The sequence below is a fragment of the Rhynchophorus ferrugineus genome, unplaced genomic scaffold (assembly GCF_030347505.1).
Source record: "Rhynchophorus ferrugineus isolate W39M unplaced genomic scaffold, kcgeb_rfMv2 rfM6, whole genome shotgun sequence".
Classification (NCBI taxonomy): domain Eukaryota; kingdom Metazoa; phylum Arthropoda; class Insecta; order Coleoptera; family Curculionidae; genus Rhynchophorus; species Rhynchophorus ferrugineus.
Genome location: NW_027472585.1, coordinates 21,216,443 through 21,229,878, shown reverse-complemented (window position 1 = coordinate 21,229,878; position 13,436 = coordinate 21,216,443). Strand labels below are relative to the sequence as shown.

Here is a 13,436-nt window from a genome sequence, read left to right as displayed (position 1 = left end):
GGATGGTAATATAATTTGTATTATGTTATATCAATTTTCGAAATTCACTAAAAAGTAAGTCGTTTGATTTGATGAAATCTGTCAAGTCTAATCGAAGTCCATCAAATATATTTACAAGGGTCCAATTCCTGAAGATTCGAAGTCGAGTCGTGAATTTGAATTTAAATTTGCGACGTATAATATAAATAGAATAAATAATCTTGAATTCACAAATTAACATAAAATTTCCTTTGAAACTAAAGCTAAATCTTTTAGGTACAATTTTCTTATCCTTATATAACAAAAAAAATTTAATACCTTCTACAAACATATTTAATATTAACATAATTTAGAAACGAAAAAAGAGAAAATAAAATATCGATATATAAATCTTACAATAAGAAAGCAAAGTTATAGTTCTTGTAAGTAATATACATATAAATATGTAAAATAATAAATTAAGTACAACATAAACAATTAAGTTATCTACAATAACAAATCAAAGTTCAATCCTTCTATAAAAAATATACGATAAACTTTTTTTCGCAATACCTGAGAGACAGTTCTGGGCGCACTTTTTTTTATTTCATTTTGTGCCTTATAAGTTTAGTCCACAAACATTAGACACCTCAAACTTGACATATTAACAGAATGCATTGTCCGATCTCTCATCTTTGATTGCATTGTTTAACAAACAAAATTCAAACCTATCCCATTTGTCTCTATTTATTTGGCCCCAATTGCCACTGCCTAAATTTCTATCTGATCTTAATTTACGTCATAGCTAGGATACTTTGGCGATGAGAAAATTGCGAAATTTGCGGTATAATTTATTCATCATCGAGATTTGTGGGAATATATTCACCTAATTTGGCATCCTTAGATTGTTTCTGCTTGCGAGTTTGTATACAATTATTGCTGAGAAGTATTATGCATCCAATGAAAATATTTAGGACGCTGCAGGTGTAGATGATGATATGTATGATGCTTTTCCGGAAATGAATGCTAATTGGAGGAGATGAATAAACGCTAGGCTAAGTATGCTGAAGCCAAGGGAGATTATATAGCAAATTAAAATCAATTTTTATCTGAAAAACTCAATCCTTCATGGTCAGGTCGAGAATGAATAATAATATATTTCTCATGTCGGTAAGAGATTCTTATTTTATATCGCATATCCCAAAATTTACAAACTCTAACATAATTTAATATGGATTCTTGTTTTTGGGTTTTCATCCAAAAATACACATATTTAGATAGCTATATTATATATAATTTATATGTAAATATATATTTTATATATATTAAGGTATATAAAATGTGACTAATAAAATATAGACTCGCGCTGTTTGTACTCTTGTGTGTAATAAAGACATAGAGTAATAGAGAAAAAACTCAGTAGGGGTCTCTGGAGAACAGATTTGCTTTGCCCAACATCCAGATGGGGTTATATCGACCATTCAAGTAATTTGATTGGTCAATTTAAATCTCCATTACAGGCCCTGTAAGAGAAACATTTTTCTGCGAGAACATTTGATTGGTTCCTTGATAAAATCTGGCTTGTGAGAGCTCTGACCTCACGTGTAATTGACCAATACAATTTAAATAAAAAACAATTTAATTTCTTAAATGAATTTATTAAATAAAAATCAATGAATGGAGTAAATATAATTTGTAAATATATCTATATATATATACAATATAAATTATGTATAAAATATAAATTTATCTAAAAAGCATAAACAATGAACTTTGGAGCAAATCAAAATTATTTCTTCTGTCTTTTCCCTTTTTTATATTTTTTTAGTGCCATCAATTTAATAGGATCTAATAAGATATTTGACAAAAAACATGTTAAATACATATCGACTTGGCAATATCGCGAGATAAAATAAAACTGGTAGCTCAAAGATCTAATAACAGTATAATAAAACAGTTTTGTAGCGCATGAGATATTGCCTTACCTCGTTTGTTCGTATAGGAGCATCTGGAGTTGAAGGTATAGAGTCAAGTTCTAATTTTTCAACTCCCGGTAATACATTCTCGGTTAGTATTGAATGTACTGATGATGAGCACTTTAAATGATTTCTCAATCATACTGGCCGAAGGATGTATGTTCCTGAATCCAGGAGCTCTAATAGATCAAAAATTTTCAAACTATCTTGGTTAAGTAGTTTTATGCCAATATATTTATTCGGGTAATTATACATTTTCTTCCGTTAATGCAATGAGGGGGTCAAGGTAGTTATTAAATTTCAAATATAACACTTTAGCAAATGTGTTCGTACTTGGACAATAAGCACTATTTAAGTCCTAAATTGCTTTGCACAAAAATTCCTAGTTATTGAACTTCGGTTAATCCTCTTCTAAAAGGTTTGCATTTATTAGTTATTATTTCAGTAGTTGTTGAACTATCAAATAATTGATCCAAAAATAAAAGTATATCGCCATTTGCATAGCTTCATTCGGATGAATTTCTAAAATCAAAAAATAAATATTTAATATTTTATATGATTATTAACTATACGATAAAGGTATTTGATACTTAATACAGTCAGTTTGGGATTTTTAACATTTTCAACCATTTCTAAAAGACCGCCAAAACGATTCTGAATTTCCTTACTATCTGTGCATCGGGTAAACAACACTTCCTAGATCGAGAATTCACTTTACTTATTGTATTACCGACTTATATATACTAACGAACTAATAACTTAATCTCTAAACTTTATAAAATTTAAACACACTATTACTTATGTCAGGCATACTGAAAATGGCGCTCGAAATAAAATAAAAAGGCACCATAGAAACGAAGTGAACCAATCAGATCCCATCTGGTCTCTTAACATAGCGACTAAAGCAAGTAATAAGTTAAAAATAGCGACATCTAGATGTTGGATGTCGCAAAATATTTCCTCAAAATTTCTTATTAAGTTAAACCTCTATTTCTCTGTGAATAACGACTAGAAGCATATATATATTTCGATCGCTCAATTTGCGGATATCCCCCTCCTTTGAGTTCCCACCCATGTGTAATACATATATTTCATGGAGGGTCATCTCTAAACCCATAAACCTAAACTCAAAAACTAATCATAGACATAGTTTAATACCATTATTAAACTCGACAGATGTGACGAATTTTATACTCATTAACACTTTGTTACATATTTCTTTACGCTAACTGATTTTTCTTTTTTTTTTTCAGGTTCTACAGAATGTTTATAATGGCGTCCGGTAATGCATTCTTGGATCAGAACAGGCGTCAAGCGACGCCACCATGGCGTTGTTAGTACGACGCCTATTAGTAGACGCTCAGGTCAGTCTCGCTCTCCAGTTACTAACTCAGCAAAACTCATCTGCTTCTAAAATTCTAGGCAAAGCTTCGCAGAATGGTAGAAGAACATCCCGAATATCCCAATTCAATTCCAGCTCCTGCTCCGTTACCCGCTAGCCAAGCTTCCGACGCGAAACCCACCGACTTGACCGTCGACGCTCTGTTCCCCTCCTGCACCAAGCCCGACCTGGCCAAGGCGGCCCCCACGATTCTCGATTTCGCCACCAAGGACACCAAGGAACCGGAGAATCCGAAACCGAAGAACGGCGATGCCCGAAAGGAGGAGTTTAAAAGCGCAAGACCGAGTTCCATTGAAGCGAAAAGAAACAGGTCTTTGAACAACTCTAACTCGTTGGAATCCAATGAGGATGCGACAAAGGTAGTAGGCGTCAGTGAGTATCGTAGAGATGAGCGTAATCGGATTTAATTGTTCCAGAGGGATTTGCAGAAGACCAAGTCCAACACGGTGAAAATAGAATTGACGGAAACCGAACAAAAGTTCGATTGTAAAGAAAACATGACAATACAGGAAAGTGCCAGTCCTGTGAAGGACAACAGGTCTTCTCCAGAAAATCAAAGGTCGGATTCACCGAAGCCTGGGTGCAGTAGCCAACCAGATATGGGTAAGAAAGATTTTTCAATAAAATAGTTGGGAAGATAATGTTTAATTCTCATTGGGTGAGAAATGTTATTGTTGGTGTCGCAAAAAGTTGAGTATTCCTAACTAAATATTGTTACAGTTAGGTAATGTTAATATCTTATTATTGAGAATGCTTTATGTACTTTATTTGCTGCATCTTTTCACCTAAAAGTTCAATTTTGCTAACAAAATCTGTGGAGAATACTATCACCTTTCACATGACAGACATGTTCAACGAACTGTAATTTGAACCTCTGAATTTATTCCTCAACTATGCACTAATTTTCGAATCTTAACGAATAAGTTTATTTCTAAAGCGATCAGTGTCAGTAACAGTGTCTAAGTCTTGGAATCCTACGGAAGGATCGACGAGATGAGCATCGAAGGAGGAGGATTTTAGTCTCGATTGATCTCCTTTCTTCCACACGTGCAATCTTATGCTGCGTACAGACCTGACCAACGAAGAACAACCAATGAGATGAAACATACATATTGCATTTGTTTTAGGAGCAAACGTTTGATAGGATACATTAATCCACAAATATCTCCGAATTTAGCGTATGCGCATATTGAACCCTATTTAATTTTAAAACATAGAATAATGCGGGTTTGGCGCGTGCGTACATACAGCTCTATTTACATACATTTTTTTTTTGTTGTGATTATTAGATTTAATGTCGAAAATATATATTAAGTAGCAGAAAATTATATAAGGAGGTAAATACTTATTATTATTAAATTTGCATATGTTGATACCTATTCGATGTCGTTGAAAATGATGTGTTATAAATTTAGCAGCTAACATTCCCATTATAAATAAAATTGATGGCGTTTGGATTTTATAACCTTTAAAAACGTAACCTTACATTCTGCACTTATCCTTTTTCTTCCATACTTTAAAACTAATGCATGTTAAACCACCAAGAATAACACAACAATTTAATTATTATCACTGTAGAATTATTAATGTAACACATAATCGAAATATTCTAGATTTTTTGTTGTTTTGACTTGATCGATTTTACCGATCGACTCGAAAAGAATGTATTGCCATTAGAAAAGGAAGACAATATATTTTCGGGTAATTTATTCCTTTCTATGATTTATTTCATGCAGGACAGTGCTCATGCTCATGAGTAATGTATCTTACGTTTGTTGGGTGTGAATCCGTATTTTTCAACAGCGGCGGTGATTATATTGTATCCAGAGACATTTATTCACCTCGTGGTAGTTTTGATCGAGATAATAATGGAATTATCACACAAGGCACTTGACGCATAGAAGACTTAATGGAACCTTTAACGTCATATTTGCCATTTAGGAACGTATCACAAAGAAGGGCCAATGAAGACAATGAAGAAGTACGAACTGATTGAACGGATTTTATTTAAGTAATGCCTTAGTACAGTACTATATTAATTACTAATGTTTGAAAATATATTTGTATTATAAATGAATACGAATTTGTAGCTAACTTTAGAAATAACACAAATAGTATATATTCTTACCATACTATCGTGGGTTATACGAGGAGTAAACTTGTCACGAAGAAACATCATTTTTGCAAAAGCGAATTTTGATTTATAAAATCTTCTCAGTACTCGAACCTGATCTGTTGCTATCTTCACATCTTTGTCATCACGTCCGTTCGTCTTCTTTTTTATATTTTTTATAAGAATTTTGCGATTTATGTCCAATCATCATTCTTTTTTTGTTTTAAGTTTATATTTATATTCTCAGTGATTGTAGTTCTAGAGCCAAGGCTTTTCTCTATATAAGTATATCAATAAAAACAACTTATCGTTTGACCACTCTTTTTTCATTTGCCATGTTTAACTACCCAAACACATCAATAAAACAAGTACACTGCCTTCACTGTCTACAAACGCATTAGCATCCGTTCGTTGGCTGTTGATTATCTAGTACCTTCCGTCCACACCGCATTTGTCCATTCCAATCATTTCTTTCGATGATACCGACACATTACGGATTGCAAGCGAATGCAAACAAATCCTTGTTGGCCGTCGTCAAACCGTTCAAACAGTACTAAAAGTATCTCAACAAACCCATTCGTTACCTTTCGTTGGCGCGGTCTGTACGCAGTATTAGAGAAGCAAAAACTCCTGCAGCTTGGCCTAAAGTTCCAGCAAAATTGCAGCTTCCCAAACACCTGAACTTCTTCGTATACTTTACATACTGCAGCCCGTTGGGAGCGGACGATCCCTCAGCAATCAATACTTCTCTACACTGTCATCGCGCACGTTTAACTGTTTGGCGAGTGCCTTGGGATACATCAATAGTCTTTCAAAGTACTTTGCACTAACACTTCGAGTCACACTAGTTATGGGTTCTAAGTGGATATCGTGCTGAATCAGATTATTGGAGACATAATATGGGGCATCGACGATGAGTTGCAACACTTGATTCTGGAACCTGTGGAGGATACTTATGTTAGATTTGCCAGTTGTACCTTAGAGTTCAATAGCATAAGTCCAAAGGGCCTAAGTATTGACTTATACAGCAAAACCTTATTATCCGATAGTATCAGCCGATACATTTGGTTTAGTTTAAGACCAAGCTGTTTGCGTTTTGTCACTGTATATTGTTTCAATGTCAAACGTCGATCAAAATGCACTCATATTTAACGTTGTCTGCTTGTGGAAGTTCATGAGTATTCAATTTTACTGAGGGACAAGTTCTTCTTCAAAGGGTCAATATCACATGGGTGGATGTCTCATTTGCTTTGATATGCTACGTTTTCAACCACAATTCGACATTGTTAAGATGAAGTTAGGGGTTTCTTGTAGCAGATATTGAATCCTCCTGTGATGATAAAATCGGTGTATCGTCAGCATATGTTGCAACAGTAGTGTTTCTTGAGGTTAATAGGTTAGATGTATACAATATATATAACAATAGGCCAAAAACATTGTGAGGTATGATTTCAGTAGTTGAAAGTGCGTATGGGGCAATAGCTATTTCAATTTAACATACAGTCCAGTGTGCCACATCTTGTCGAAGGCTTGAGATATATCGAGAAATGCAGCGGAGCAATATTTTTTATCATTTAGGTTATTATTAATTTTGTTGACTAATCTATCTATTTGTTCTGTTGTTCCGTGTTTATTACGGAAGTTGGTCCGGAATAAAATTTTTCTCTTCGGCGATTATTTTGAGTCTCTTTTTTTTAAGTTTAGAGATCACAGGTAAGCTTATAGGACGATAAGAGAAGACGTCTTCTGATTTTTTCCAGGTTTGAGAACCATAATGATTTGAGCCACTTTCCAAGTGCTAGGAAAGTAATTAAGTCTTAGTAATGCATTAAATATTTTATTAATTTCATGCATTTTTCTGAGAACTCTTTTAAGGTTCTTCCGCTAATTAGGTTAAAACCAGGAGCTTTTTTAGCATTGATTTCTTTAACTATGACATTGTTGCTAAACCTTGTGGTATTTATAGAGCTGCGTAAAGGATCGCTTCAGATGCTTATCCTATAATATTGTCAACAGAACGAAAATTCTTTCCTTTATTGTTTCAACGCACATAACACATGTTACAACTAGTATTAACAGATCTCTGTAAATAAGTTTAATAATTTTAATAGTACTAATAATTTTTTAGACAGTAAAAACTGTCTTGTTTTGATATTTTTATTCAGTAAGTATCGACAAATTATCATGGAATAATTCGTACTACAACCTTCACAAATTGTTAATAATTAATTCCTAAATCAAAGAAAGTGTTGTTCAAGCTTATAGACTACATTTGGTAAAAATCGTTTCCTATGAACGATTTTTTTGAGGTGTAATTAAATGCAGAAATCAGAAAGAGTTACATTTGGAGAAAAAGAATTTTGATTCGTTGGTTTTAGCGATGATTTTTTAATCTTGTAATATTTTGTTTTTTTTTGTGTCAAATTGTTTTTCTTCAGCGAATTTTTGTATCCGAATATATTTTCAAAATTGCAGTAACAATAATCTGAGCTATTGTTGTTGGTAATTTTGTTCCAAAGTAATTTTCAGACATAATTTCTTTCAGTTAGGTACACTTCCTAACCTCTATTGAACAATTTAATAGCCGTGATAAACATCTAGTCCTTCCAATAAAATAGCCCATGCACGACATCAACATTTATAATGCAATATTGCCGCATCAAATTGAAGTGTTGCGTTATTTTTATTAAGACATAAGAAAATACAACTTTAAATAAAGTAATGAAACAAAAATAATTTTATAAAACATAATTTATTTTAACATTATAGTACATGTAATGAATATATAAGTATTCTATATATTAAAAAACTACAGTGTACAGACACAATAATTTGTTTGGTTTATTTTAACTGTGACATAACAAATACTGTTATAAATAATAATAGTTGAACAAAATAACGTTTGAATATATAATTTATTTTAAAATTATAGTACACCTAAAGTGTATATATTATTAAATAATCTACAGTTAATTATACATACACAATACTTTATAAGTTAGAGTTATATTATTATATTTATATTGAACTCTTTTCCACATCACCTATGAAGTAAATTTCCATCCGCGGTTTTTTTATGAAGTGGTATCTCCTGGATGCCTAATACACTTAGTTAATAACTGTGTATCCAAATAATGCATTTTACTTTGATTTGAAAGAATATTTACCTCTTTACGTTTAGTTCTTGTTTCTTTCGTTCGTCTACTTCCTTGCCAAGTCATCTTGATATCACTTCTGTTGCTATCTGTGTACATTTTTCTTTGTAAAATTAAATATAATCACTGCATATTCCTCAATGTATTTGCCAAATATATAAAACGGTTAGCATTATATCTCTCTTTATAAATTCATAATGCCCATATATACTCTGAACAATTACACACATAACTATGCTAACAAGTCTTTTACACTCTACAATACGATTATCTATCTATCCTATATTAATTATATACTTATCTTTAATTGTTTCCACTCTCATTACCCTGTTTGGGTAATTATCAGCATGAAAACATAATCCCGCAACCCGACAATTTCAGTTACTCACTGTCACTATCTGAGTCACTGTTCAAGTTAAAAACTAAACTAAAAAAAACAGAAATAATTTTCCAAATTCAAATGATATAACCTTATAAAAAGTATAAAAGTTTTAAAAAAGTATATTGTATATTATATTCATTTATGGTGTCAATAATATGTTCTCACAAAAAATTAAATTAAATTAGCATTTTCTAGATGACAACTTACGTTATTCCTATGAATATACTTTTGACAAGATATTTTAAGATTTAGTATACCGGTTTACATGTAATTTATTGTGAGCCTTCTCCATTCATTCTTGTACCGTATGGAAGTATTTTTTTCGAGACGGTTAACATAGTATCTCAAGTTCTACTGAAACAATTTACTTCAAATTTCGTGTTGACCTTCTATATACCCTTTTCTATTGTATCAAACTAAAAATATATCAAATTTTGGACTTTTCTTATGTTTACAAATTTTTAAAATGTTTAAAAAAGTATTATAAAAAATGTATCATATTTTCGAACAGTAATATGGCGAAGAATTTCTATTTGACTTTTATTTTAATACGATGAAGAATGTATAGAGAGGGCTCGGGCCAATTTTTTTTTTGAAAAATGGTATACAAAAGGCATCTTTGAAGAAATGAAAAATAAAACGAATTTTTCAAATGCATAGGATAGAATACTACTTTAAAAACAGTTAAAGACTTAATGGTTACTGAACACCTATTTAAATATTATTCTTCAAACATCGTCCAAATTAAATGCCTTTCATCCAATCCCTTAGGTAATGTAATAAAGTTAATTTACATTTCTTAAATGTAAAATTCTTAGAAAAGAAGTTTTAAGTGTAAATCTTCAAAAGCTTTACGAGTATAACTCAATGGCGTGGTATCACCAGGAGAATGCTTCTTGGAAAAACTAATTGAAAGAAAGTCCCCTTTCGTTTTTTTCTTATAGTGTACTCTTAGTAGATTTTTTAATAGTAATCCAAATATTACAACTCCAGAAGTAGTCGTTTTTAAACCAAAAGCATTCATGAAGATCTGATGGCGATTTTCATACTGACTTTCAAACTTTGAGTTTTTAAATTTTTTAAAATATTGTTATATTGACAATGTAGAAGACAAATTGACGATATTTTCAAAAAGAGGTTTAACGCAGCTTTTATATTTTAACTTTCAAAGAACCGCAATACATTGAATAATATATCCTTAGACAGACACCTAGGTTATAAAATAACGGAAATAGAAAATATATGTGCCTGTTCAAGTATCAAGTGTTATTTACCCGGTACATATGTTTCACATTGGTTCTACTAACATGCTAAACCAAGCCATAACAGAGTTCCATATCCGTGGATACCGCAATATCGTGGATATAAAAATGTAGGTCAAATAAAAATTTCAATGAAACATATTTCGGCAATATCCAATAAAATATTCGACAATGTTTACTTCCAATACCCTTTCTGCGCTCAAAGAACATGGCGAAAATAATATCGGAATAAAATATGGTTCAATCATCTGAATTATTAATAATCCATTTTATTAATAAAGTTATGGTCTTATCAGAATTATGTTTATTGGGCAAACAAGTAAATTTATCATCGCTTCTTTCGAGGTAAATTTAATTATACTAGGTATTATTATGTATTATGTTGAAATAACGTATTAAATTTAGTATTTTTATGAACATTTTAATCTTTTTTATTCATGAAAATAATTTGCAAGGAAATATTTATCTCTGGGTCAAGAAGAAGCAGAATCTAATGAGAAGTAAATTTAACCAATAAGCAAAGAATTGTAACAATTAGTACGTTAACTATGGTGTCCTAAAATTATGCCTATGGTATTATGAAAGTTATTATGAATATTAAAATCCTGTTAAAATGGTACTACCAGATACACATTTTTCTAAATTCCGATTTAATAGTATCTAATATATTTCTAAATCGTTTATTTCGTTATTGTTTTTAACTTTATAGTTACTTTCTTCTTAATTTTACGCTAGTTCTACTAGGAATGTGAATTAATAATGAGATAGTGATGATTTATTTTATAAAATCAATTTGGAGCCCGCTCCGTCAAGGCTTCAAACTTTGAAGAAAGGCTCCTTGAAGGAGCATTAAAAGTCTTTCTTCCTGGTCCTCCTCCACCGGATTCATTATCTCTCCTCCAAAGTCTTCTGTAATCCACTTCTGTTGGAGGCGTAACTGTACTAGCGTCCATTCCTTCTCTCTTAATGTTACTCCAATCAAAACTGTTGATCGTATAAGATTCCTAATATTCATTTTCGACTGTCGGCTGCCCTGGAAACATCACATGAACGAACTTAAAACTCGCTGTTCCAGAGACATGAAAATGCTGCGTTGGCTATTTAACCAGCACACAGGTGCAGACCAGAAAGTTATACTTAAAATACATTCTTCCATAATCCGTTTTAAGCTAGACTATGGCTCCCTACTCTTCGGCGCTGTTGCTCCAACTTACCTCAAATCCCTACATGGCATTCAAAATACTGCACTTAGAATATCGCTGGGTGCCTTTCGATCTTCCCCTGCAATTAACTTGTGCAGTCTTACATTCACCCCACCACTTTCTTATCGTAGTTTCATTGAAGTTCGCTGTGAGATCGCTTGCTCTACCATTTTCCTTAAATCTGACCTCCACTTGGAGTCATCTACCCGTCCTGGACCGTCTTATCCCCAACTATTCCACTCGTACCTCTCATATAATTGCTAATTTTCTTTCCAGGGCTGGAATTGATTTGTTGCATCTCCCCCTTGTCCACCACCACAATTTTCCCTCTTGGACCTTCACTACCCCCTTCATAAACATATTTCTATATTAATTTTATAAAAGAAAACATTGCCCTTTCCTTATTCGGTCCAAATTCTCTGAACTTCTCCACTCTTACCCTGACAGTAAGCAAATATGTACCGATGGATCCAAATCTCGCAGCTGGCTTGGCAGTGCATTTGTGCTCCCTGAACAGGGTTCAGCATTGACCGCTGAACTCTTCGCGATATTCAAAGCTTTATCCTACATCACAAAACAATCCTTCAAAGAATGGCTAATCCTGACCCGACTCTCGAAATGCTCTCGAGTGTTTCCTGGAACAGATGTTGAACTATACCCTAGTCACTGATTCACTGTCAATTATCGGTACCCTCTATCTGAATGGGATCAGGACAAGTTTACTGTGGATCCCTTCTCACGTTGGTATATCAGGAAAGGAGCGCACGGATAGTGCGGCTAAATCGGCAGCCTCCTCTCCCCTCATCAGCACTGATCTTTGTGTCCATACTCACCTTAACCCATTCGTTCCTTTTTTCATAAATAACGAGGTGCAATGTCGTTGGGACCAGGAGGCCAACCATAACACGCACTTTGAGATTAAAGCTGATTATTTCTCCTCTCTTCGCTTTCCTTCCCTTCGTTACCATACCGTAGCTTTGAATCCACTGAGATTGAGCCACTCTCGTTTCTCACACGATGGTCATTGATGACTTCGAGCCCGCCTGCTCACTGTGAGTTTTGGCATCGTGTCCCTACTTTAGTCTACCACATACTAAACGACTGTCGACGGCTCACCCAGATTAGATTTAAATATGCGCTGTAAAATTTCAGAAATGCCTTAACAAGAGAAAATACAGACAGACTCCTCGGATTTCTACGAAAAATCGATTTTCTCCATAGAATCTAGCCTATGCTAAATTTAGTGTTACTGACCAAATAACCATGACTACTTCGGTATGGACGCTGATGTGTGCTGTGTGGATAGAAGCTCTACTTCGTTATAGTTGTGCTTCTAGTCCTGTATTTGTGTTCATGTTAAAATTAACACTACACTACTTATACTTTTAGCCTACCTGTTTGTGTTATTAATTTTATTTATTTATGAATTTAATTTTGATTTTAATTCTAGTTTATAGTCGCGAAAGGACGAAAACAGTCAAAGCGACAAAATAGTAGATACAATTAAGCCAAACTTTTTAAAAACAGACATGGAATTCAATATGATGCTACAAGATCCTTGACCGATTTGATGTTCATTTATGATATAGTCGTGCTATATCATAAATGACACGGATTGAGGCATTCTTTAGAATTCCCTATGATACAGTTCGCATTGATTATATGGTCTGAGAATTAATGAAGAAAAAACCAAAAACCTAACAACGGTCGGATTGCCTGCTGTTATAAATCTTAACTGGCTCCAGTTGGAGTAAGTGTAGGGGTTCAAGCAGTTGGGATCAGTAATGCGAGAAAAAAATGTGACATCTACTACAATCAAGTCTAAATCCCCCTCCCTCCTCTTTCAAATGCTTATCTTAAGATGTTCTGTATAACTGGGATACTTGAACTCCGTTACAGTGTGACATATTTATTTAAGGCAAATTCTGTCCATATATCTCTCCAAGATGATATTAGAAAGATTAGAAAGAAAGGTATTAAAAAGAT

At 33.1% G+C, this 13,436-nt stretch overlaps 1 protein-coding gene across 3 annotated transcripts in view; it reads left to right on the top strand.

Moving 5' to 3' along the window:
* The window catches only part of Liprin-gamma (liprin protein kazrin), a 159,014-nt gene that overhangs the window by 110,096 nt on the left and 35,482 nt on the right, over positions 1 to 13,436 (top strand). For all 3 annotated transcript variants that reach the window (XM_076407976.1, XM_076407977.1, XM_076407975.1), the window contains exons 2-4: positions 3,188 to 3,298; positions 3,357 to 3,695; positions 3,753 to 3,939. In XM_076407976.1, the coding sequence (XP_076264091.1) occupies positions 3,260 to 3,298; positions 3,357 to 3,695; positions 3,753 to 3,939 (565 nt within the window). In that variant the 5' untranslated portion in view covers positions 3,188 to 3,259. The remainder of the gene's footprint in view (positions 1 to 3,187; positions 3,299 to 3,356; positions 3,696 to 3,752; positions 3,940 to 13,436) is intronic.